At 40.5% G+C, this 27,747-nt stretch overlaps 1 protein-coding gene across 1 annotated transcript; it reads right to left on the minus strand.

Annotated features, from left to right (window-relative positions):
- Nucleotides 1-1,528: 1,528 nt before the first annotated feature.
- Nucleotides 1,529-27,256, minus strand: LOC117521776 (myosin-7-like). The gene is made up of 39 exons (XM_034183118.1): nucleotides 27,242-27,256; nucleotides 26,992-27,040; nucleotides 26,503-26,710; nucleotides 25,216-25,359; nucleotides 22,446-22,602; nucleotides 22,315-22,342; nucleotides 22,095-22,200; nucleotides 20,683-20,775; nucleotides 20,529-20,592; nucleotides 20,326-20,424; nucleotides 18,886-18,989; nucleotides 18,601-18,739; nucleotides 18,400-18,518; nucleotides 16,760-16,909; nucleotides 16,498-16,668; nucleotides 16,099-16,408; nucleotides 15,447-15,523; nucleotides 15,147-15,352; nucleotides 14,941-15,064; nucleotides 14,705-14,841; nucleotides 14,357-14,612; nucleotides 14,036-14,278; nucleotides 13,773-13,949; nucleotides 13,544-13,689; nucleotides 13,212-13,302; nucleotides 12,740-13,129; nucleotides 9,625-9,751; nucleotides 9,422-9,540; nucleotides 9,143-9,339; nucleotides 7,505-7,688; nucleotides 7,087-7,252; nucleotides 4,962-5,086; nucleotides 4,572-4,880; nucleotides 2,861-3,064; nucleotides 2,472-2,768; nucleotides 2,284-2,388; nucleotides 2,103-2,198; nucleotides 1,883-2,017; nucleotides 1,529-1,659 (listed from the first exon to the last, which is right to left on the minus strand). The coding sequence occupies exons 3-39, from the start codon at nucleotides 26,701-26,703 to the stop codon at nucleotides 1,639-1,641; spliced, it is 5,817 nt and encodes a 1,938-aa protein (XP_034039009.1). The 5' UTR covers nucleotides 26,704-26,710; nucleotides 26,992-27,040; nucleotides 27,242-27,256; the 3' UTR covers nucleotides 1,529-1,638.
- Between the last annotated feature and the right edge of the window lie 491 nt (nucleotides 27,257-27,747).

The following is a 27,747-nucleotide window of genomic DNA, read 5'->3' on the forward strand; positions in this document are numbered from 1 at the left end:
TGCTCTATCTGTGTTTGCAGATGCTACAACCTATGGTTTATGAAGATTGGATGATTTTGTGTTGAGAAAAATTTAAGCAGCTTTTTGTGCTCATCCAGATCTGTATTTAAAAAAATATCCTTTGAGCTCATTCTTTCATCCCACCACCACCATACATTATAACATTTATTTAATTTATTTTAATTCTTGAACATTTTTGTCTCCTGACATCTGAAAGTTTTGATCAATCTAGAAGTCGGTTCTGGTTGCTGTCCTCTGCTGGTTGGTTGATGTAATACTGGTTAATCGCCTTTACTCTGGCAGAAGTAAACGCCTCTCTGAGTGTACCGTCGGTTGTTCGAATGTGATGGTTATTGTTTCTTTGAAATCCTCCCTGACCCTTTGCAGGAATACACAGAGGTACGTAGGCATTCAATGACCAGCCTGCAAGTGATTATATAAGGTATTATAGTCTGCCTGAGTATGAGCACTGGTTTATCTCTGACCTTGAGGCTCTGGCTCTTGTGCTTTCTTTCCTCTATTTTAAGAATATGAGGTACATTTCTCTCCATTTTAATGATCCTCACACATTACCTTTAAAATGTTGTGTCTTTGATCCACATGCAAAACCTTTTTCAGCTGTAATTTGTTTTCTGCTTGATTTCGCTCTAGTTTGTGAACTATAAACAGTGTTCATTTATTGAGAATTTGAAATAGTTATCCATTTAACCTGTCCAGGCTTAAAAAGGAACTTATTCAAATTTTCTAACTAAAAGCCAGTGTTTTGTTGAAGGGATTGGAAATGCATACAGTTTATATACACTCATCACGGCATGAATGTCATGGTAATTTTGGGCTTTTAATGATGTCTTTAAACTGCTCTTTTGCCAGAATGATTGTACAGCATACATCATTAATGACTTAAAGAACAACTCGGTGCACATCTTTCAATCTATTTTGGGTCTTTCATCCACAAAACTGTACCTCTGTCACATTCATGTGCCTTTCATGCATTTCCATACCATCATTTCAAAATAATATTAATAAACATATGGCCTATTAAATGTGTCTAAAATAACACTGGTAGCAGAAACTGGGTGGCCGAAGGCCGCCCCCATCCCAACCTCCCATCCCCAGGTTTGACTCAAAGGATTTTCAGCCCCTTTTACTTATTTATTTTTACCCAAGTTTTAGAAATTTCAAAACAACTGCAAAGAGTCAACCCAGATAAAAGCATATTATGCACAATAATTATTTTATGTATCTTGCATTATTGTATATTGAAAAGTACATTAAAGTAAATTAAATATACAAAGTTCCCCCTCCTCTTTGAGCAACTTGTGCAACAGACCACTTCATTCAACAGCCCCCAAGGAGAAATTTACTTCCTCCACCTATGCACTGTACTGTAATTGAGTTTAAGTTTATTTCTGATTAAAAATATGACTAACAGCTTCATTGAAATTGTTGCTATTGACATAACTGACATGGCTATTATTATTCATGACCAGACATTCTCAAAATAAAAAAGAAAAGGAAGAATACAATATTGTGTGCAGCTTGATGAAATTTTATTATGCTCTACAGATTAGGAATAGTGATAGTTCAGGGGATCTACTGTTCACAGCAGCCAAAAGATTTTCTGAAGCCTCCAAAGCTTCATTCCTCATCAAACCCTTTCTGTTGCAGCCGGTCAATGTGGAAAGAAAGAAGGAAAAAGAGAAAGCTGTTATGCCTTTGGATTAGTATTGCTTTAGTGTCATGACACCAACCTTTTGAAGAAAAATAAAGTAGTAGACCATTAAAATTGTCACATCAAGCATTTTTGCTAATAGTGCGAAGACTAAAGCAGTTAAATCCAAGTTAAATGCAGCCAGCAGAGGGCAGTATAACTCAGTGTCACCTTAGAGGTCACGTCACGGCTCTTGGCACGCAGCTTGTTGACCTGAGATTCGGCAATATCAGCACGCTCCTCTGCCTCTTCCAGCTCGTGTTGCAGCTTGCGGAACTTCCCATGGCTCACATTGGCGTGTTCTTCCTGTTAATTTTTTTGATAAAATTTTAAAGTACAAGTTAATCCATGAAGAAGCCACGTGAAGACACAACAAATGTTTTACACTTACAGCCTCCTCAGTAGCTCTCTTGTAGGATTTGACTTTGAGCTGCAGCTTGTCAACCAGGTCCTGGAGTCGAGCGATGTTCTTACGGTCCTCCTCAGTCTGCGACAATAAGAAGCATGTGTAATTTCATGAATGGACCTTAACTGTGTGTGCTGTGTAATGATCAAGGAAGAGAGCTGCACACCTGGTAGGTAAGCTCCTTGATGCGCCGCTCATATTTCCGAATGCCCTTCACAGCATCGCTGCTCTTCTTTTGCTCCAATTCCACCTCATTTTCCAGCTCCTTCACCTAGCATTTGGAGTCATCAAGAGGATTTTAGGATTCCCATTAAGTTCATGCTGAAACATTACAGCTGTATCAGAAATACCTACCCTGGCCTCAAGCTTCTGGACCTGCTTCTTGCCCCCCTTCATGGCGATCTGTTCAGCTTCATCCAGACGGTGCTGCAGGTCTTTGATGGTTTGCTCCATGTTCTTCTTCATTCTCTCCAGGTGAGCGCTGGTGTCCTGCTCCTTCTTCAGCTCCTCTGCCATCATGGCAGCATCCGTGATGGCCTTCTTGGCCTTTTCTTCAGCATTCCTGCACTCCTGCACTGCTTCCTCCACTTCAGTTTGAAGCTGGGATGTATCGGCTTCCAGCTTCTTCTTATGGTTTATCAGGCTGGTGTTCTTTTTGAGATACATAAAATCCAGTGCTGTTGTATGTTGCACTGTGGTTTTAACAATTAAAACTGAGATTTTGGGTTTAATAACTGCCTTACCTGTGAGTGCAGTAGCTGCACTCTCTCAGTGACATCCAGCAGTTCTTGCTCAGCAAGTTTGCGACTCCTCTCAGTTTGTTCGAGAGCAGCCCTCAGTTCCTCCAGTTCAGTCTGAATCAGGACGTTGCGTCTCTCAACAATAGCAACATTTTCCTTCATGTCTTCATTGGCTCTAAGCGAGTCATCCAGCTGGAGTTGAGTATCCTGCAGAAATGTTCCAAACAGCAGCATGAAAAGTCATTGTCTTTTTTCTATTTCAATTTATTTTTTAATTTATTTCATTTATATAGCGCTAAATCACAACAAAGCTGCCTCAAGGGGCTTCACACAAGTAACATCTTACCTTACCAACCCCTAGAGCAGGGGTGGCCAAGTTCGGTCCTCGAGAGCCACCTTCCTGACACTCTTAGTTGTCTCCCTGCTCCAACACACCTGAATCCAATGAAAGACTCGTTAGCAGACTTTTGAGCCTTTCACTGGATTCAGGTGTGGTGGCGCAGGGAGACAACTAAGAGTGTCAGGAAGGTGGCTCTCAAGGACCGAACTTGGCCACCCCTGCCCTAGAGCAAGCACACAGGCGACAGTGGTAAGGAAAAACTCCCTCTGATGATATTGAGGAAGACACCTCAAGCAGACCAGACTCAAAAGAGGTGACCCTGCTTAGGTCATTTGACCAAAAAGTTTATAATACAGAACACAGCACAACAGCAATTGAAGACAGTCCATCCAGGTGTCCAGTCCACTGTGGGGGGGGGGTCATCGAGCCACTCATTGGATTTGTTCCTACAGCAGAGTCTGTCCTGCGTCCACCACAGAAATCATACAATCCAACACGTGGATCCAGCCGCATCTCGGACAGAGAGAAAAAGAAAACAGAATCAGCAGAAAAACTACACTTAAGGTATAATTAGTCAGCATTAAGCAACAGGAAAGTAGAAGAAAGGTGATCACCAGCCACTCCCCTTTTTGGTCTCTTTCTCCTCCTGAAGGGGGATAGTAAAATAGGTTGCTCCAAGTATCAGTTTCATATTGGATACACACGTTCTCTGGACCAAACTATTGGACAGATTTGCGAGTGAGTGCTCTATGACCTCAGTGACCCTTGTGACCTAGTTAAATATAGGTCACAGTGAAAGCCTTGACTCCGTGATAACTCATCAGTGCTTCCATGTATCACTTTTATATTGAATACACATGCTCTCTGGACCAAGATTTTGGAAGCGCTTTCATGTTTGCGCTGTGTGACCCTTGTGACTGTCACACTTTCGACCTGCTTAAAAGTAGGTGACATTAAAAAAAAACTTGTCACTATGTTAACTTATCAAAGCTTCCAGGTATTGCTTTCATAACGGATACACATGGTCTCTGGGCCAAAATACTGGAGGAACCCTTGTTGTAACATTTATGAAAATTCAGTAAGGTATATCTTATATATTATATTCCAATTCTCAGGTGGAACTATGCCAGTATACAAAGGTATATCTAAATATCTAAAAAGGAAGAGTAAAATAGGAGAGTAGAAAAGAGTAGAGTAGAGCCACTTAGGTGCCTGATCTTGAGAACCAAGGATGGTCAAAACTTTGTACCATAACTCAATACGGATGCACTAAATTGACAGACTTTATAATATGTGTGGTATGTGCTTTCATACTTTTATGTATTAATAACTCTTTGCACAGGTGGGGAACACAGCCATGTGCCACCAGTTTACCTTTAGGTGTGCATGAACAGCTTTCAGTTGTTTCTGGGCCTCAGATGCCTGCCTGTTGGCCTGGCTGAGCTGGATCTCCATCTCATTGAGGTCTCCCTCCATCTTCTTCTTCAAACGGAGCGCCTCATTCCTGCTGCGGGTTTCTGCTTCAAGTGAGCTCTGCAGGGTGTCGATGGTCCTCTGCAGGTTCCTCTTGCACTGCTCCATCTCCTCATCTTTCTCAGACATTTTGCGCTCCATTTCGGCCTTAATTTGGCTGAACTCAAGCTGAGCCCTGAGAATCTTGCCCTCCTCATGCTCCAGGGATGCCTGTGACAAGAACACTTAGATCATATCATGATTAAACGCTTTATTGTGTTTCATCATAAGGAATTAAGGCTTCAATCATACCTCTGCTTCTTCAAGGGCAGTTTGAATCTCACTTTTTTCTTGCTCTTGCTGCTTACGGACTTTCTCCAACTCATGAATGGTTTTTCCTCCCTCACCGAGTTGCTCAGTGAGGTCAGAAATCTCCTCTGTTAAAACAAATAGCTGCCTTAATTGCTTTTTTCAGAAGCTTGTTCACGTTTTATGTAAGTAGTGTCCAGAAATAGTAGTCACTTCTTTTGCATTTACATGGAATTGCGACATTAAAGCAACATCAAAAATATTGAGTTTTATCAAACAATCTCCCCATTAGTCTGAACGTCAAAACAACTTACTGCATGATCGAAATTAAATACAAATATAAAACACAAACAATGGCTTTTACATTAGTACTCAACCCTTTTAATATCCTGTAACATCCAGTTCTATATACGTTTTTCCTCACAGTTAATAAACTAAAGAACTGACAGGCACACAATTAATGAATCAGGTGTATGTGGAGCAGTGAGAGATTGAAATATACTCAACAAAAATATAAACGCAACACTTTTGGTTTTGCTCCCATTTTGTATGAGATGAACTCAAAGATCTAAAACTTTTTCCACATACACAATATCACCATTTCCCTCAAATATTGTTCACAAACCAGTCTAAATCTGTGATAGTGAGCACTTCTCCTTTGCTGAGATTATCCATCCCACCTCACAGGTGTGCCATATCAAGATGCTGATTAGACACCATGATTAGTGCACAGGTGTGCCTTAGACTGTCCACAATAAAAGGCCACTCTGAAAGGTGCAGTTTTATCACACAGCACAATGCCACAGATGTCGCAAGATTTGAGGGAGCGTGCAATTGGCATGCTGACAGCAGGAATGTCAACCAGAGCTGTTGCTCGTGTATTGAATGTTCATGTCTCTACCATAAGCCATCTCCAAAGGCGTTTCACAGAATTTGGCAGTACATCCAACCAGCCTCACAACCGCAGACCACGTGTAACCACACCAGCCCAGGACCTCCACATCCAGCATGTTCACCTCCAAGATCGTCTGAGACCAGCCACTCGGACAGCTGCTGAAACAATCGGTTTGCATAACCAAAGAATTTCTGCACAAACTGTCAGAAACCGTCTCAGGGAAGCTCATCTGCATGCTTGTCGTCCTCATCGGGGTCTTGACCTGACTCCAGTTTGTCGTCGTAACCGACTTGAGTGGGCAAATGCTCACATTCGCTGGCGTTTGGCACGTTGGAGAGGTGTTCTCTTCAACTCTATGCGAAGGAGATGTGTTGCACTGCATGAGGCAAATGGTGGTCACACCAGATACTGACTGGTATCCCCCCCCAATAAAACAAAACTGCACCTTTCAGAGTGGCCTTTTATTGTGGGCAGTCTAAGGCACACCTGTGCACTAATCATGGTGTCTAATCAGCATCTTGATATGGCACACCTGTGAGGTGGGATGTATTATCTCACCAAAGGAGAAGTGCTCACTATCACAGATTTAGACTGGTTTGTGAACAATATTTGAGAGAAATGGTGATATTGTGTATGTGGAAAAAGTTTTAGATCTTTGAGTTCATCTCATACAAAATGGGAGCAAAACCAAAAGTGTTGCGTTTATATTTTTGTTGAGTGTACTTATGTGATTCATTATTTCATTTTATATTTTTATTTACCATATTTTCTGCAGTATAAGCCCCATTTTGGGTTGTGGTTTGTTTGTTTTTACTAGTTTGGAAGGTCCTGTGACTTACACTCACATGTGCCTAGTTATTTGTAATAATAATTATAACAACTGTTTATGTAGGACTTTCAGAGGAATCGAAGAATAAAACCAAACATCAATAATAACAATAAATGCCAATAATAAGAAATGCACTCCAACAATACAGAAAAAAGTGTGACTTAAATATGGGGTTTCCTCTTGAAGCAATTTATAAGGTAAGAAAAATAAGGTAATTGATGTCATGTTAGAGATATTTGTTTTCACTTTGAGATTTGATCTTTTTATGACAGAACCAGAGCTTTGACATTTTGATTTTTCTTAAAACAATAAGAAAAATTCTGTAACAGCTGGCGGACAGGAGCACTGTCATCAGCATGATATACTGCTTGACTGTGTGGCAAACACATTTTCTGACACATTACCCTGTAGATTCTTGTTCTCGCGTTTCATGGTCTCCAGCTGGTCCAGAGATTCTTCATAGCAGTTCTTGAGTTTGAAAAGCTCAGTACTCAGAGACCTGGCTTCCTTCTGAGAGCCCTCCAGCTCACACTGACACTCTTCATATTTCTGCTTCCACTCAGACAGGACCTAAACATTATGAAAGTGACTTATCAAATCAAGAACTCCACAGTTCAGTGAATGTGTGCTATTGCAGGAGGTCAAGTGTGCACTGCAATGCCAGGATCAAAACTCAGACTGGACATGAACATCTGCAAGAGGTTTCCCAAGCCAACAAAATTCATAAAGCTGTTTTTAACTAGTTTTACTGTGTTAAACTATGAAACTGTGTCTGGAACACACATACATAACATTGATTAGAATAAATAAATACTCATGTACTTTGTCAAAGTTCCTTTGTTTCTTGTCCAGAGCAGCAGCAGCAGCGTTAGACCTTTCCACATCCACCATGAGATCTTCGATCTCATTCTGCAGCCTGTGTTTGGTCTTCTCCAGAGAGGAACATTTAGCATTCACTGCCTCAACGGCCTCCTCGGCATCCTGCAGACGCTGAGCCAGCTTCTTTCTAAAAAAAAATGAAAAGGAGCTACGTTATACGAGGTCTGTCCATAAAGTATCATACCTTTTTATTTTTTTTTAAACTATATGGATTTGATTCATATGTTTTCACATCAGACAAGCTTGAACCCTTGTGCGCATGCGTGAGTTTTTCTACGCCTGTCGGTGACGTCATTCGCCTGTGAGCACGCCTTGTGGAAGGAGTGGTCCCGCCCCGTCGTCGGAGTTTCATTGTCTGGAAATGGCGGAACGATTTGGGGGTTTTTTCCATCAGAATTTTTTCAGCTGTTAGAGACTGGCACCTGGAAACCATTCGAAAAATTTATCTGGCTTTCGGTGAAAATTCTACGGGCTTCACAGAGAATAAGGTCTGTTAGTACAGCTTTAAGGACCCCTTTAAGGACGCTCGGCGCACTGCGCTCCGAGCTGTGACGATGCGGCACAAACCACTGGATCATTTCTAAACGAATGGCTCTGTGGATACGAGACCGTCATGTGCTCTTTCTCTGGTTATCACAGGAGCTGGACATCAGCCATTTTCCGGCAGATTTCACTTTTAACAAGAGATTTTGTCATGGAAAGCCGCGCGGAGGCTTCGCGCGTCACGACTGATTCACTTTGGAAGCGAGACAAAGGAACACCTCCGTTTCAGCATGTCAGAGGACAAGTTTGGACATGTCCAGCTCTCCACAATTTCACTGATACTTACTGGACTGGTAAGCACTGAAAGCCGAGATAGACATGTCCAAACTTGTCCTCTGACACGCCGAAACAGAGGTGTTCCTTTGTCTCGCTTCCAAAGCGAATCAGTCGTGACGCGCGAAGCCTCCGCGCGGCTTTCCATGACAAAATCTCTTGTTAAAAGTGAAATCTGCCGGAAAATGGCTGATGTCCAGCTCTTGTGATAACCAGAGAAAGAGCACACGACGGTCTTGTATCCACAGAGCCATCAGCTTAGAAATGGTCCGGTGGCTTGTGCCGCGTCATCGCAGCTCGGAGCGCGGCGCGCTGAGCATCCTTAAAGGGGTCCTTAAAGCTGTAGTAACAGTCCTTATTCTCTGTGAAGCCCGGAAAATTTTCACCGAAAGCCAGATAAATTTTTCGAATGGTTTCCAGGTGCCAGTCTCTAACAGCTTCTTTAAACATTCTGATGGAAAAAAAACCCAAATCATTCCGCCATTTCCAGACAATGAAAATCCGACGACGGGGAGGGACCACTCCTTCCACAAGGCGTGCTCACAGGCGAATGACGTCACCGACAGGCGTGGAAAAACTCACACATGCGCACAAGGGTTCAAGCTTGTCTGACGTGAAAACATATGAATCAAATCCATATAGTTTAAAAAAAAAATAAAAAGGTACGATACTTTATGGACAGACCTCATATCTGCTAATGTGTTTGCCTCTTGAAGAAGAGATGTTAATTCACATTTTAGATTTGTGTATTTCTTCCAGACTTACTTAGCTTCCTCCAATTCCTCAGTCCTCTGGATGGCATCAGTTTCGTACTTTGTTCTCCACTGAGCCACCTCAGAGTTGGCTTTGGACATGCCACGCTGCAGTTCCCCTTTGGCCTCCAGCTCCTCCTCATACTGCTCCCTGAGGAGGTCACAGTCGTGACGTGCAGACTGCACTGTATGGGCTAATGCATTCTTGGCCTGATTGAATCGCAATAATATGAGCATTTCTTTCTCACGCAATATTCAAGACATGAAGAGATTGATCTGTTCATCTTTATACCTTTACTTCCTCCTCGAGCTGCCTTTTAATATCTTCAAGTTGTTGATTGTAGGAATTCTTTCCTCGAGTCAGCTGAGAAATAAGTGATTCTTTCTCCTCCAGCTGTCTTGAAAACTCATCTGGGAATGGGTCACTTCAGATTCAAAATGGCTATTCCACATTGCATAACTATATAATACATGTGGACAGGGTGTAATACTGACCATTCTCAGCTTGAAGCTTGGATTTCTGGGTGGTGAAGTCATTAATGGTTCTTTGATATTCCTCAGACCTGGTCTTGTATTCATTCATCTGGTCCTCCAAAGTTCTGCAGGTCTTTTCCAAGATAGTCTTCAAAATAAACAAGCCATTACTCAGAATCATACTAAAACGAGCATACTAAAACAGAACAGCAACATTTCCATTGAGTGAAACAAAATGTCTTCAGAGACCTATATCTTTGATCATTTTGCCCTGACAACAGAGCTGTGAAGTCAAACAGACTATAAATAGTAAATGGAGCTGCAGCAGAATATACTGCTGATCATCTGAATAGTCAACAAATTATTGTCCACACCCCTTCTGTCATGATTCTTTAAAACCCATCAGTAGTTCTAAAGCTCAGCTGGCAAAGATAAATAGCAAGTGTGGTGACTTGACAAAACAAACCAGCCAATATAAGATTTTTTTTGTTTTTAAGTTTGAAGCATATGCCTCAAGGAGGTTGTGGCCGTTTAACATCTGCTGGAAACTCCTGTGGATGTTCTACCAGTCCGTGGTAGCCAGCGTCCTCTTTTACACCGTGGATGTGTCCAGGAAGGACACATCCAGGGTAGACAAACTGATCAGGCGGGCTGGTTCTGTGGTTGGCATGAACCTGGACTCTCTGGTGATGGTGGCAGAGAAGAAAACACTGGACAAACTTTTGGACATTATAGACAATGCCAGTCACCCTTTGCACACCGTCATCAGCAACCAGAGGAGCATTTTCAGCCACAGACTGCTCCTTCCAAACTGCAGGACCAACAGACTGAAAAACACCTTTGTCCCCCAGGCCATCAGACTGTACAACTCCTCATTTGGGGGGAGGATGAGTAACAGGAAGACAGAGGCCAGGAAGAAGAGGAGCTGTAGTAGCCAGTAAACCAGTAGCCAGCAGTATTTTGGGTATTTATATTTGTGTATTTATATTGATATTTGCAAATTGTTTCTTACTTTTATTTTGGATACTCTGTGTGCTTCTTATCCTGTGTGCTGATATACAATGCTTCTGGAACCTCAATTTCCCTGAGGGAGTCTTCCCAAGGGATTAATAAAGTTCTATCTAATCTAATCTATGCAGTGTGTGCATCTGTGCACCACTTATGGCCCCTTCACTGAACACACGAAAGTGGGCAAATGACGCAGAAACCGGCCGAAAAAGCCAGAGAAAAAAACGATTTGACTGTCGGGAGGAACAGACAGTCAGACAGCTATGTACGACCCCGTAGCGACGGTTTTGTGCACACAGATAAACACAGTGCATCCACAAGAGGTGTGATACCACATTGTGCTCACACAGCAGTGCAAGCAATCTCATGTTGTACAAATGTACATAAATCGGCAAAAATGTGTAAGGACAAAATAATGAGAGAGCACAGAACATTATAAGAGCAATGAATGTACTGTTTAAATGTAAAACAATCATGTTACTGGTAATGATTTGTAAGTGATGCCTGATGACTTGACAGTCTGTGTTGAAAATGACAAAACAAATGGATTTCATTTTGTCTGTTAAAATATTTAATTCCTGTTACAAAGAGTAGACAATACAAGAATGATCGTCCTTCTGTTCCTTCATGTACATGAACCATGGCCATGGATGTAAACAAGGAAATAATAAACTGACATGAATGAATGCTCATATCATGAACACATCAGCGGGTCCACATGTCCAGCTGCGCCGAAGGGTGTTGCATCATGTGGACTATAACTCACGTGGTGGACATGACATTTGGATCATCAGCTGAGCGTTCATATGATCAGACAGACATATTCACATAGGGCGGCCTAGCTGGTAATGTCTGCAGTGCACAGTGAGACGCTGCTGAACACGTTGCAAAGATGGTATGTGTTTGTATTTTTTATCATCTCAGGAGAGCATGCTGATATGTGTACATCACGATGGTGGGTTGAGAGGTGATATTCTACATGACACGATTTGTGTTCTTGAGCTGTGAGTAGCGATGACGCAGTGACTCACTGGTGACACACCCACCTGTCTGGTGCAACTCACAGCTGGAGGACACATATCTGCCAAGAAGAACATCACCTCTCAACACACCACAGCAATGCACACATGTGGGTGGGCTCTCATAACATGCTGATCATTGTTTTATTATTATTGTTTATTGTTCTTTGTTTCAATTTAACACGTTGTGTTCACTGTCAGTGTCAGCTGAGAGAGTGAGTCTGAGCTGGACACACCCCTGTATCTGGAGTGCGAAGCAAAGCCATCACACATGAATTAGCTCACGCCTTTCTCCTTATTGTATATATGTTATTTTACCACTTTTTGTTTTAATTGAACACCTCGCTGTCACTCATCTGATAACATGCATGCTATCATCTGACAGCTTCGGTGCTCCTGATGATCTAAGCGACACGCCCCCTTGGGCTCACGGCTGGCTGTCACTCAGTGCTCCACATGACAGAGGGATGTTGCGATCACGTCACGTGGATCTCCACTTGAATGCTGTGCTGGCCACGGACCGCTGCGTTATATGGGGTTTATATGGGATCAATGCAAGTCATATGGGATGACGCTTTTGTGAGCATTTTTTATTTTTAACTCTTGTGGCGGCATGTGTACACTGCTGTCGGGTGATCCCACCTCCAAAGGGACATGCTGAATATGTCATGATGGGTGGTCCACAGCTCTGATATGCCGGTCAGCTGTGTGCGCAAGCCTGTCACATGCATCGACTCACGTGGATCAGATGACAGTGCGACTTCATCTTGGCCGCCGTTCAAATGGGTTTCTGGCGCAAACAACACGCAAATGTAGAGTGCATGTGCTGTGGCCCAATGGTTGTGGCAAACTGCAGTATTTCACAAGTGCCATTTGAATCCTCCGTGCGCCATTTGGCCTCAGTCGTGTTATGTGTGAAGGGGCCATTAATGATGTTCCATCCATCAATCAGTTTATTCATCCAATCATCTTCGTTTATTTTTGTTGTTCAGGGTATTTTATGGTGCTGAAGATTATCTCAGCATTTATTTGGTGTTTGGAGAGATATTACAAGGCTATCACTTGCACCAGTGTGGAAAATTGCATTGTGCACCTTCATGTGCATTTACCTTGGTCTTAACAATTTGCTCCATACTTGAAACAACATCATCGAGCTCCAGTCTGAGCTCACTCTTCTCCTTCTCCAGTTTCTGCTTGACTCTCTGGAGGTTGTCGATCTGCTCTCCCAGGTCAGCCACGCTGTCAGCTTGTTTCTTCCTGAGTGTAGCAGCAGTGGCTTCATGTTGCAGAGTGGCCTCTTCAAGGTCTCTGCGCAGTTTCTGGAACTCAGCTTCCCTTTTCTTATTCATCTCGATCTGAGCAGATGTTGCTCCACCAGCTTCCTCCAGTCTCTCACTGATCCCCTCCAGCTCTCTGGCCAGGTCTGCTCTCTGCTTCTCCACCTTGGCTCGGGCAGCTCGCTCAGCCTCCAGCTCTTCCTCCAGCTCTTCCACACGAGCCTAGAGGTAGGACAAATTGTTTTAGTGTTAAAAATTCAGGAAATATTAGCATTTATATTGACTTATTTGTGTGATATTTTACCTGTAGCTCTTTCAGCTTCTTCTGGAGTTGAATAATTATGGATTGTTCATCTTCAAGTTTGCTGTTGAGCTGGTTGATCTCAAAGTCCTTCCTGCAGCAAATTTAGTCATAGTAAATCAGTGAAGGTTCCTAGTCATTCCACTAGGACATATTAAACATTTGCTGTACAGCAATTTGAATTAGTGTTGGTCTCTAGATGTCACTTGGATGAGTAGTAAAACATCTTGAAGACCAGCAAGTCCAGTTTCTGTAGAGTAAACATCTTAATGAAGCTCTTCTGAAGCTTTATTTTGAACAAAGCTGTTGGGCTACGATTTCATAGTGATTTTTACTTTTTCAGACGTTCCTCCAGCTGTTGCTTGTCGTTTTCAAGATCCATTACAGTCTCTTGGGTCAACTTTAAGTCTCCTTCCAGCTTCCTCTTGGCCCTCTCGAGATCCATCCGAATCTTTTTTTCTTGCTCGAGCGACCCTTCAAGCTTAAGAGAAATAAATATTGTTAGAGTGTTTGCACATTAGTTCATTATGTAAGGTTATCATTCAATAAAGTTATAATATTTACATCATCCACTTGCTGTTCCAGCTTGGTTTTGAGTTTTGTCAGAGTGTTGACTTTGTCTTCTTCACTCTGGAGGTCATCCAGTGTTTGCTGATGAGCTTCCTGTAAGGCTTTCTTTTCCTTAGTCAACTTGGCAATTATTTCATCGAGAGCTGCCATCTCCTCCACCAGGTTCTTCACCTGTGAACCAGGACAAAGTGCATTGCTGGTTCTTATATTTAGTTGCTGATGCTGTCACAAATACAAAGATTACATTTTTGTTGTACCTTGTTTTCAGTGGCATGTTTCTCTTTCTCCACTTTAGCCAGTGTTAGCTCCAAATCATCAATGTCCTTTTTCAACTCTGAACATTCGTCCTCCAGCTTCCTCTTCTTTGCAGTCAGCTCAGCATTCATCTCCTCCTCATCCTCCAGTCGTTCTGTCAGCTCTTTCATTTTGGCCTCCAGTTGAATTTTGTTTTTAATCAACCCCTCACATCTTTCTTCAGCATCACAGAGATTGTCTTGTTCCTGCCAACATTTCATATATTAGTACATTTTTAGTTAAATTAGTATAAATGGAGCATGTGACTATGGTGTCATTCTCACTGCTTGAACTTGGACTTGAAGGTCATTCTTCTCTTGGAGAACAGAGACCATTTTCTCCTCTAGTTCTTTCCTACGAGCTTCAGACTTTTCAAAAGCTTCTTTCAGTTTGAGGAATTCTTCCTTCAAGTTGGCCATCTCCTTCTCTGCCTCAGCAGATCTCAGCAGAGGCTTGATCTTGAAGAACAGTTTCATCCAGGGCCAATTTTTGACTCCCATGAAGGAACGGACATTCCATTGGATCACCAATAATGCATCCCTAGACAATTGTTTACATAAAATCAAAATCATAAATGTATAAATCACAAAATGTTATTTGAATCTTTTGTGCTAGTAGGACAAAAAAAATACCTGCGTTCCACCATCTTTTGATATTCAACACGAGACAGAAGTCCACGCGATCTGGCTTGGATGAGAGTGATAATTTTGGAAAGACGCTCATCTCTCATTTCTTCAAGCAGACCCAGCAAACCAGCCTTGAAAAACACCTGACAACAGCAGTGTATTTTTACTTTCTTCTGATTTTTTTTGCCATGTTTTGCATACTCAGCTGCAGTTTATTTCACGTTCCCATCTTTAAACTGTACCTTTGTGTGTCCAAACTTGTACTGATTGTGATCGATATCCAGAGACCCAAGCAGTTTCTCTGCTCCTTTCCTGCTGTCAATGAACTGACCCTCAGGAATGGCAGCAGGATTCAGTATGCGATACCTGTAGTGTCCATAACAACATTTATTAAAATTTTCTTTTTCTGGTAACAGGATATTTAAATTGCTGCCTCATGAAAAAACACCTCTGTTTGAAATCTCCATAGAGGATCCTGTTGGGGAAGCCCTTTCTGCAGATCCTGATACCTTCCAGCACACCGTTACAGCGTAGCTGGTGCATCACCAGAGGATTCTCCATGGCCCCAGGAGTCTTGGTCTCATTGGGGATGATGCAGCGCACAAAGTGAGGGTGAGTAGACCTCAAGTTGGTCATCAGCTTGTTCAGGTTCTCCTTTAGTGTGGTGTAACATACAAGTGGTGACCATGGAACATTTAGCTATGAATTACCATTATCAACATAGAATAGTTACTGATATGGACTGTACCCTATGAAGAGCAGACACAGTTTGGAAAGATGATCCCTTCTTCTTTTTCTCTTTTTTGCCTTCAATATGTTCAGCCACTGTTATGAAATAATAAATACAATACAATATTATTACAATGTTGCAATACATACTAATACATACTATTATAACTATAAATACTATTATCATGTCACAATAAAACAAGTCAGCAAACCATTCAAAACAACACAACTAAGAAATGACACGTCAATTTTAAGTGAATGAGTGTGTGTGTGTGTGGGGGGGGGGTCTTAGGGAAAGCAGTTATCATTTTCAAATATTGTATCAGCCTAAAGTCAAGAGTGATACTTGTTCCAAGTATAATGCTCAATGGGTTCCATGGGTTTGGATGCACTAAAGCAAACTGCCTCATGCAAAAGGGCCTTAAAATGTTCTGTAACCCTGTGGCAGTGTTACTTTCTGTAAAGTTACCCCATTACAACATCAAATGTTGTAGAAATCACCCAGCATTTTTCCCCACTTCAGCTGAGGATGAAGATATTCAGGTATCATGAGCAGACACACTGAACAACTTTGTCATATCAGTGACTTCATCTTCTCCTCCAACATAATGCCAGACTCAAACACAGCAAGTGGGGGCACAGCTTTGAGGGCAAATGGAAGTGTATAATACCTGAATCAGCTCCTGCATAGTTTGCAAAAAGGGTTGCTAAAAGCTTGAGATTAGACTTCTGGTACAGAGCAACCACAGTCTCATTCAGAGGATCTTTGTTCTTCACCAGCCAGTTGTTGATGTTATAGTCAACAGTTCCAGCGTAGTGTATCAGGGCAAAATGGGCCTCTGGTTTTCCTTTGACAATCCTGGGTTTTTGGAAGTTGGCAGATTTTCCCAGGTGGTTGTCATAGAGCTTTGCTTTAAAGGTGGTATCAGTGGCCTTGGGGAACATGCACTCCTCTTCAAGGATGGACATGATACCCATGGGCTGAGGAAACATGATACCAGTGTTTATACACTGTTACATATTGAATATAACTCATCTCTGTCTAAATATTTTAATATTCAAATTCGCACCTTTTCAATCAGGTCAATGCAAGCCTGAAGGTCCATACCAAAATCTATGAAAGTCCATTCAATGCCCTCTTTCTTGTATTCTTCCTGCTCCAGCACAAACATGTGATGGTTGAAAAACTGTTGCAGTTTTTCATTGGTGAAGTTGATGCACAGCTGCTCAAAGGTGTTGAACTATAAAGATAAAACATGTTAAGGATTTTTTTTTGTTTTATATTGCTCTGAAAAAAGGGTTTTTCCTGTGTTTAATAACTTAGTCACTCACATCAAAGATTTCAAATCCGGCAATATCCAGCACACCAATGAAGTACTGACGAGGCTGCCTGGTCTCCAGGGATTGGTTGATTCTCATCACCATCCACAGGAACATCCTTTCATAAACAGCTTTGGCAAGAGCTCCAACTGCATAGGTAACCTGTGTCACAGCCATTATATTAAGACAAAGCACACCAAAGAACAAAAACAGGTATAAACGTATTTAAGTGGTCCTTTGAATTGAGCCACAAACTCACAGTAATATGAAAAATATATTGTTCAAGTTATCTTATGGCTGTGCTCGAAGTGTACTGCTAGGGGTTTTTTTATTAGTTTTTGTTAAATATCATGTATGTATTTGTTTGTTGTTGTTGTTCTTTATATTATTTTTTAATCCCTCTCTTTACGCATCCTGGAAGTGCTGAAATGTTTTTGTTTATCATTTTACTCTCACTTGGTCAATAAAATGTTAATTTGGTAATTAGTAAAACCACACCTGTTCACAGTAGCTTATGTAAAAATATTACAGTGGAAGGCGTGTGTTCATTGCAGCCTAAAGTTTGAAATTGATCATTTCCCGGAGCCTGATCCAGTAACCTGAAAGGAACACATGAGCAGCCATTAAGACACACAAACTTTCAGGTCCCTCTCTCGTCCCAGTCAATGGTGCACGGCCACAAACAGAAACCATATTTGGGGTGTGTCTATCCGCACATTGGTATTTACACAGCGGTAAATCTCCACACAAACCTTAAGCCAAAGTGCTTACATGTTGCTGTTGACAGGACACACAGAAGTGAGAGGTTTTTGGGGTAAGGAACGATTTTGCACATACAAAACATGCACACGCAGCTTTGGAACAACTTTGGAAGTGCAGGGACACTAATGACAGTGGAAGTAACACATGTTACTTCTACCACTTCATGTGAGCATTGTTCACTGACCCCTGCACACTAATTGAATTAACTGAATGATTACAAAATTAGAAATCCACACTGAGAGGTGTCACTTGCAGCACTATTAACAGTAAGGTAAAAACTGTTCACTTTTATGCTGTGGTGCACTCTGTTTGCACTCTGCTCTTTTACCCACTTGGAGTGAGAAAGTTGTTCTATTTCTGATAAGGTTGAAGTGTATGTTTCACATTTTTAATATCAAACATTCTCATTATGAATCTTATTGGTGCATTATCAACAGTCTAGTTTTTGTTACAACCCACGTGTAAAGTCTGCATATGCCTGATAAAATTTGTTGCACATCTACTCTCTCCCACACCTGTGCTACTCAGAATTACCTCTCATGAGCCACTCCTGACAGCACATTGTATTGTTGAGTCACTCAATTAAGCTTGCTATTGACACAATGTGGACGCTGGTGGCAACTACAACTATGTCAGGTAGAAACCATGAATTACATTTGCATTACGCTGTGTGTTTCTTTGCAACAAGTGCAGCGTAGGACCCTCACTGGCAAATTTGAAGTTTCCTGATATGTAATCCCCAAAAATATCTGATTACTTTTGTAAGTACATCATGTCACAGAAGCTTCCACAGTGACCTTAAAGGCTTTCTTTTTATGATGTTTTATATATTATAGTTTTATTAAGTAGGGCGTTTTAAAAACTTTACGTTCAGTTTCCTTATTACTGACCTGGGCGATATTTTGTCCTTTGGTGACCCACTCATTTCCTACTTTGACCCTTGGATGGCACAGACCTTTGATGAGGTCAGCAGAGTTCAGGCCCATCAGGTATGCTGCTTTGTCAGCATCTGAACAAAGAATTTTAATGAATTAAAATCTAAATCCTGGCGCTTCCCTTTGAACTAAGCCAACGCATTGAAGCTGTCTTACCTTCAGTGCCGTCAGCCTCTGCCTGCTCTTCACGTGGCCTCTGCTTGAACTTCATGTTGCCATAGTGCATGATGGCACCAGTAAGCTTGTATACAGAGTTCTTTTCCTCTTGAGTGAAGCCCAGTACATCAAAGGCATTCTGTGGAGGAGCACAGATTAACACCTGAACCAGTTCACATCTGGCATAAGTCAGAGGTGATCCATACAGGTGTCATTTTGTCAAATGATGACACTTTGCTAATCAATGTGAACCAGTGTGAAAAGAAGAATGAATAAGAGCCTGACATCTGTTGCCATCAGTTCTTCTTCATCATTGATGGAGGCCACTTGGGTTTCCCCCTGAGAGATGAAGGCGTAGTCATAGGGATTATTGGTGATCAACAACATCTCTAGAGGAGACAGAGGTGTAACAACCAAGTTAGACAGATGGACACAGCTACAGAACAAAATCACTCATCTTTGTTTTCTGAATGTTTTTCATCTTGAGGTGATATTTTTGCAGACCGGCTCCGAAACATTTGTGCTTCCAGAGCGAAAATGCTTACTCAATGGAGATTTTTCCCATTCTAAAAACTTTACAGTGACTTAACTAACACATATCAAGTCAGGTTTAGGAGCATACGTTAATGCCACATGTTGCTGAACCCACTACATGATGGATTTGTCCCAGGTCTTGGATGATATCTATCCAAACATACAATTAATCCATTCCCATGTCTCAAAAGTAACCACCTATCTGGCACATCCAGGTGAAACATTGTCTTCCATTTGGCCTTGTCCAACCACTGGGGTCCTAAACACTGAGGCGCCTCTGCACATGCTGGGTCATGCACAGAGAAACGTCACTCCAAAATGTCGTAGCTGATGCTCTTTCACAATGGAAGTGATACTCATCTCCTCAGTCTTCTGAACAACCGCTTATTTGACACAAATTCATTCCAGCAGTATCCAATGATTTTCCAAAGAGACCTGGTACTAGAGACATCCAGTCATTCACTGGTTAGTGTCCAAGTCTTACAACTATACAGTAAGAAAGGAAGCACAAGGACCATGAAAACTTGTTGTCCTGCAAAGATATCTCACAAGCAACTCGGTCCAGAGACCTCATGACTCCATAGACATGTCCCAATTTCAAAGGCTGAGGACCCAGAGAAGTAAATGTTATTGCTGATATACATTAATGACCATATCTGAAGAACTAGATGACATACTGAAGTACAACTGTCTGCTTAGACTTCAGCTCTGCTGGGACTTACAAATGTATCATATCTCTGATGTCAATTATGGACCTCAAATAATTCATCTGGATGCTTTATCTGGTCACTCAAGTTGTATTTGTTGTGGAGATTATCTCTGGGAGGGTATTGACCTTGTCCTTGACCTTTAACTGACCCTGCTGCCGAAGCTAACCATCTTGCAACACTTACCAAAGGAATATTCCTCCCAAGTTTGGTGAAAATCTGCTGACCTCTTAAGTTATTTTGTACATAGTCAAACATACACACATGAGTGAAGCCCTACTGCTGGTGTACAGGGTAATAAAAATTTGACATAAAAATTACATATTCTTTCTCCAGACACACAACTTGCTAGTGGGAGGCCAACTAAGTCATGGAGATGCTCTTCACCGTGTAAGATTTTCAGATTGATGAGAGGGGATTTTTGTGTTACACTCAGTAGAATGTCAATGTGTGAGAACACATAGAAGCTGGTTCCTGTACTGACCCAGGATTTCAGGCTTCTTGTTAGACAGTATCTGGTAGAAGATGTGGTAGTCTCTCTCAGCCCGCAACTGAAAGATCACACGAGACTTCTCTAGCAGGTCTGAGATGTGGTGAAAACAAACAGATACCATAAGGAGTTAAATCAAACATGTTACAATACGGACATTTCAGACATTCAAGTATGATAACTGGTGGTGTTCCTACATGTTTCAATATCAGCGGAGGCCAACTTTCCTCTGGTGTCGAAATGAATTCTTATGAATTTACCCTGAAAAGAAAAACGTTACATCCATAAAGGTTCTTTAATTGAAGTTTTGTGGAAGGTTCATTACTTATTCAGAAAACATTAGATACTTACAAATCTGGATGAGTTGTCATTCCTGATGGTTTTGGCATTGCCAAAGGCCTCCAGAGCTGGATTAGCCTGGATGATTTGATCCTCCAAGGTGCCCTGTCAGCAAGGAATAATGTGTCGATTTGTTGTTTTTTTTTTTTTACAGATTTTTTCATGTCCTCAGTAGCGATGGCCAAATGAGGCCTCATGAAGCATTTTTTGTTTTTTGCTTTTTCTAAGTCCACTACATGGCAGTCTCTTTTCAAAAAAGGGCTTAAAAAAAATTGAAGTGCAGTGTGTTTTGAACTCTATTTTGAAAGGCACCACCATCTGATGGATTCAGAAAAAACACCAAATATTTCACGTTGCCTCACTAAATATCACTAGTCCTCAGTAGACGTCTTTGTAATGCTAATACTTGACATATGAATTTAATTGGGCAGTCAAGATACTGCTAGGGGTCAACAGTACTTTTTACATACATCTACATAATGCAATATGTCGTACAGTATATGGGGCCTGATTAAAAAAGATCCCATATAGTGTTAAATTATGTGGGCATTGAAAGCTTTTTGGGTTGGTAAACATTTTGCGGGATATTTAAGAATAATAATAAGTTTTTTTGTGCATGTTAATGTTACGTAAGCGTAAAACAAAATTCAGTCGTGCACTTGCAGGCATGCACACAATAAGACAAACACACACATATTTGAATGGCAAATGTTGCACTGAACATTTACCAAATCAAAACTGAATGTGTCTGGACAATGGCTGGTCATGAGATGTGTGCAGTGTTTGGCACAAGTCCACGCTGAGCACTGCTCACACACCACTTGCATTAACCTGTCAGTATAAGATAAATATCACATTTAATTTAATTTAATTATGGGGTTTCTGTGTGTGTGTGTGTGTGTGTGTGTGTGTGTGTGTGTGTGTGTGTGTGTGGTGTGTGTGTGGTGTGTGTTGTGGTGTGTGTGTGGTGTGTGTGTGTGTGTGTGTGTGTGGTGTGTGTGTGTGTGTGTGTGTGTGTGTGTGTGTGTGTGATAAAGAAAATTATTGAGTGAAAATAAAGAAATGCATACCCAAACAACTCAGAGGGAATGAGATCAGATTCATGCGTGTCTCTATTGATCGTGCCACACTGGGTAAGTTCGCGCCAAGGTTTCAAACTTGAAAAAAAATACAAACACAGTCTCAGCCCCTGAAGATGCTTTTTGCCTTGATAAATCATGTTGAGTGTGCAAACCTCACCTATTTGCATTTTTAAGACCCACAGTTATGCACACTCAGGTGTGCATAACATTACTTATTCATGAAGGCAAATGGACATTGTGCACCATTTTGGGCAGTGTGTACCATTCACAAATCAGCATGCACTTTTCTGCAGGCATTGTGATGTTTGTGCACATTCTTACACAACAACTGGGACAGTTTACCTTGTCTTTGGCATTGGGGTCTCTTTTATAGCCTCCAGCTGCAATGCTGGCAAAATACTGGATGACCCGCTTGGTGTTGACCGTCTTTCCTGCACCGGATTCTCCACTGTAATTTCAAAACCAGTTGTAAAATTTCCAGCACTTTGTAATTATATGATACAGTATGAAATTTAAACCATGCAGTGTCATAGATGCTGTTTTATGACAGGTTATTACATACGTGATCAGAATTGACTGGTTTTCACGATCTACAAAACAAGTTTGTGGAAAGTACACATTTAGGATATATATTCCATATATTTACATGTAACAAATTTTAGCCAGAAGAAAATGTGATTTATCAGTTTGTACCTGCTAACATGTACTGGTAGGCGTTGTCAGAGATGGAGAAGATGTGAGGAGGAGCTTCACTCCTTTTCTTTCCTCTGTAGGCAATGACCACATCTTGGTTGTAGACTGGAAGCCACTTGTAGGGGTTAACAGTCACACAGAAGAGCCCGGAATAGGTCTGAGAAACACAGAAATCATTACTGCTGCAGCAGCAGTGGGCCATTTACAATTTATAATGTTATTCTATTGTATAATTGATCATTAGTTTTATTCATTCCTATGGAATTTCATGTAAATTATTATCTAAGTCTTGTAATAAATGTAAATGTAAATAAAACCTTAGAATTGTCCAGATTTATTTGAAGAATTACAGGTTTAGCTGGGGCTACGGCGCTAATGTTACAATACATATGTACAACAGTAAGTAAAGGTAAAAAAAAATAATAATGAGAGCTGCAAAATATCTAATATTCCCTTTGATTATCATGGCATACACTGGATAAATGGAGCCAGTGGGTGATTGCGTGAGTGAGCTGGCCCTCAAAATTTTCATAACCCTTTAAAAACTACTGCATGTTCTGGTCTCAAATTTCAAATAAAAATAAAGACAGACATCCCTATCAAGTTTGTTGCATTTGTTAATAAAAAATGAAGTCTTATCTTCCACTCCATCTAATCTATATGAAAACACTGAGAACTGTAGGACTTTGGAGACATTTAACAAATGTCAAACACATGAAAATGTAAAAGGTAGATAAAAAGTGATTTCGTACTGGAACCAATATCATTTTAATTTTTAAATCTGCTCCTTGTACATTAAAACCTGACTGAAAAACATCATAAATCACACATCTTTCCACAGTTTTAGCATTTAAGAGCGCCGTAGCTCTTTGTAATTAAAAATGATTAAGATCTAAAGAGCCGTTCACTACCAAACGTCTGCTAGTTTACACAAAAAACAACACATTTTCTATATTTCTATTACATTTATTGAAGTAAGTAGTTGACTTGCCTGTGGACCAGAGCACCAAGAAAAATGAACAACACTCTTCATTGCTCACGCTTTTGAACAATCTGAAGAGCTTAGCTGAGCACTTCAGATGCACTGAAATCATTATTGATAAACAACTTAACTATATGTGTTGTTATTTTTCATGGGTGCTATTAAAAACAAATATATGTACACAATGAACAAAAATATAAATGCAACACTTGTTTTTTTTTTTCTCCCATTTTTCATGAGCTGAACTCAAAGATCTAAAACATTTTCTTTATACACAAAAGACGTATTTCACTCAAATATTGTTCAACAAATCTGACTAAATCTGTGTTACTGAGCACTTATCCTTTGCCGAGATAATCCATCCCACATTACAGGTGTGGTATATCAAGATGCTGATTAGACAGCATGATTATTGCACAGGTGTGCCTTAGGCTGGTCACTCTGGTAGATCCACAGTTATACGTGTTTTTCCTAGGTGGAGGTATGTACTCAGTGAGTGCTGTAGATTATTTATAACCCAAACCACTGTGTTGATGCACTTATTCAAACAGTATGCTTAAACTGTTTCTACATTCAGAGTGTTTTTCCTTGGCAGGAGTATACACTCTGTGACTGCTGTTGTTTATTTATCACCTAAGACCACCGCGTTGAGGCTGGTTCAAGAAGAGAGTAGGTTCTCATAGAAGCCCATGATAAAATGTACAACTTTCAAGCAGAAATAAACATGTTTATAGGCTGATATACACGCACACACACACACAAATGTTTTCATCTGTACAGAGTAAAATCACCAGTGTTAAATTAACACTGACAGTGAACATATGGTCTTGTGTAAGACCATATGGTCACTGTCAGTGTTAATTTAACACTGGTGATTTGTGCTGTGTATAGCTGGTTCCCTTCTGTGACAACTTTACAGAAGGGGACTTACTGTAAGATGTTTTTAAGCCATAAAGTTATGCTTAATTACGGGGATAGTTGCTTTGAGTAATGGTTTGTGTTATGTTCTTTAATTAATTAATCTAAATTAATGTGTAATTTTGACATATATATATATATATATATATATATATATATATATATATATATATATATATATATATATATATATATATATATATATATAATTTTTCCAACAGTGTTTAAATTGTTTCTACATTCTGTATTTCCAGAGTTATTTATAGGTGCATTGCCACATATTGGAATATCCTGAAAAAGTTCAATATTTTTGTCAGGTATTTCAGAAAGTGAATATTTTACATATTGTACTTTCAGTATATAGAAAATGAAATGCTGAAATAATTTTTTTATATAAATTTGGATAATTACGGACTACAGCTCCAAAAATAGACAAACACATGGGTGAACTACTCAGCCCATAAATCTAATCTCTTGGCACCCTGTCACCAGTTTTGCACCCTAATTCTGCGCCCTTAAATAGCAAAGTGGCGTCCGACACAACCTTAAATGCATTTGCCCTGCGTGCCACAGATCATCAAAATAGGGCTCGAAGACAGTGAACCTGCAGGGCTAAGTTCTACTGCCAGCCACCTCTGGTGTATGATCGGAGAGTTATAATATGTAAATAAATAAATTGTTAAAATAAACTTAGTAAACTGACTGGTAAGCAACTTTACAATGAGGACTTTTATCTGAGTAACAAGTTTTGAGTATATTGACACTTCCTGCAATCCACTGGCTGGAGAACCTTCCAATCCCACTTTGTATATTTAAAAATGATCTTCAGTTGGACTTTGTCACCACATTTCTGCTGACTTGTCTACTCACATAGATCATCCATGCTGCGTAGCGTTCCTTGAGGTTAAATAGCACAGCTGGTTCATGGAGAAAGGTCAGCATCGCCATGTCCTCGATCTTGTCAAACTTTGGGGGATTCTGTTGCAGAATCTGGGAATCGTTGACAGTCACAGTCTGAGGAGAACATCAAGCATTAGTTTGGTTTGACTTTAATGGCTATTGGTCACATGTCCAGTGTATTTATCATCTGCAAAACAGATATTTATGCACTGTTTGTGTTTCTTCAAGGGCACTTGCTATAATATTAACTGGATGCCGCCTACATCTAATCTAATGTAGCTGTGACATCAAAAAGTGTTCCGCGCCTTATTCCAGCCAGATGGCAGCAGTGGCTCATTTTCATGACTCAGCTGCTCCTCATCAGAGACACTTGAATTACACGGTCTCACTGGAGCTAACCTTTACACTCACTCAAGGATGCATGTTTTAAATTGCACATATAAGCTTTACACTGAGATTAGCACTTTCTCCCAGACGTCGACTCCCACTTAGCCTGAACTCGAGTCATAAACTCATCATGTCTAATGTGTTACCTCCGCAATCCAAACGTACCATCCATGCTTTGCCTCATCTCACACCGATGCCACCCTGACATCAGTGTGTCTGTGTGTATGTGAGGCATAATTGTAAAGCACTTTAAGCTTCTGATGCACATGGGAAAGCGTGATATAAATGCAGCCCATTTACCATTCAAGAAACTACTAAAAGGAACATTGTTTCAGTTGTCAGACCAAACTTTTATCTATGATCCATAAACTTCTCCTTTAGCATGCACTCATTGCACCTAATGACACATCAGCATTGTGCTTCCAGTTTTGAAATCCTCAGTATTCTCTTAATAGGTTGGGTTTATGTTTGTGATTTCTACAGGGAACCATTATAGTAAAAACATCATAAACTCAGGTCCATTATTTTATTTATCTATCTATTTATTTATTTATTTTTGTAGTTTTTTCTTCTGTATGCCAACGCAGTGGAATTGAAATGAAAGTGTCATGATGTGCATGTTGTGTCAACTTTCTGCTTTAATTTAAAGAGCTTAACAAAAATATCACATTAAACATTTTGAAATTACAGCCTTTTTGTACACCGTCAAAGGGTTTTGTCAAACCCTTTTAATTAAAGCTGAAAGTCACATCACATCTTGATTGTTTAATTTCAGCTCCATTGTGGTGGTGTACAGAGGCAACTTCACAAAAAAGGGTTTCACTGTCCAAATACTTATGGACCCGACTGTATGTGCGGTTAAAGTCCTACCTTCCCATTCTGGGTCTCTACAGTGACTTTGTTTCCATCTCGACTGATGATGGTTCCCTTAACAAACTCTTCCACTTGATCGGGGACGTAACATTCCTTCTTTATGTCGAAGGGACGTGTCGAGGCTTCCATACGCTCCTTATCCGACTTCCTCAGGTACGGAGCAGCCACCCCAAAAACAGACATTTCTGCGTCCCCCATGGCCGCACTAAAGTAATGCACAGTTACATCATAATGGCTTTGCAATATCTGTATGTAGTACTACATGCAAATAATTATATTACTGTTTAGACTGAAATGTTTGAGTGCATTTGACACTTTTCTCTGAATTTAGGTTTTAACTTTATGGATCAATCTATGTTTAAAACCATTTATCTTGGTATGTCAACATTAACCAAATGGATGAGTAAAGAAAAACATCTGTAAATGATGTTGGCGTTTAACCCATTGATATAAATTGCCTTAAAAATAATTAGTAGACAGACTTACCGAAGAGTTCAACTCAACACGACAGCTGGACTCAGACCTCAAGGTAGAACTGAATGAACAGAAAATTAAAATTACAGTAAAATATTTTGTATATAATATTTTACCTTTGTCAGTTCATTAAGACATTTCTATATTTAAATTTAAATAATAAAAGGCCATCTTACTTTATATTTTATTATTATTATTATTGTCTTCCGATTGTTTGAGTGAAAAACAGCATATGTGAATAAAATACAGCAGTTCTACTTACACAGATCAGGTGAAGAGGAAGCAACTGATCGACCTGCAGAGATCTCAGTCATCAAATATATAACCCCTGATAACCTGATAGCCTTACAAGGCCAAGGTCGCCACCCTGACCTGCATGTTAGTGCACACACACACACACACACACACACACACACACACACACACACACACACACACACACACACACACACACACACACACACACTCACACGACCCCTCTCACACACCAACACATCACTTTCACCTTTGTGACAGGGCCCTTCATAGCTCTTGTGATGTCTGGCCGCCCTCTGATTGTTTGTCACTCCCTCTCTCATCCAAATAATGTGATTTTTTTGGGAGCAACGCCAGGAACCGACTCCTGCATAACTCATCCATGACTCACCCAGCTGCAGTGTTTCCATCTCAAACTGTTGCAGACTTTTTCCTGTCATCTAGTGCACTAAATTCTTTTCCTTGCAAAAGCCCGGTGGGGAAGAAAAAGCAAATTCCTCTTATTGCCTTTGA

Source organism: Thalassophryne amazonica, chromosome 12 (assembly GCF_902500255.1).
Source record: "Thalassophryne amazonica chromosome 12, fThaAma1.1, whole genome shotgun sequence".
Classification (NCBI taxonomy): domain Eukaryota; kingdom Metazoa; phylum Chordata; class Actinopteri; order Batrachoidiformes; family Batrachoididae; genus Thalassophryne; species Thalassophryne amazonica.

Coding starts and splice junctions, on each gene's coding strand:
- LOC117521776 (XM_034183118.1), bottom strand. CDS start 26,703: ATGGGGGACGCAGAAATGTCTGTTTTTGGGGTGGCTGCTCCGTACCTG. Junction 16,910..18,399: donor AAGGACAAAATATCGCCCAG/GTCAGTAATAAG, acceptor GCTGTGACACAG/GTTACCTATGCAGTTGGAGC. Junction 2,389..2,471: donor TCCAGAAGCTTGAGGCCAGG/GTAGGTATTTCT, acceptor TCCAAATGCTAG/GTGAAGGAGCTGGAAAATGA.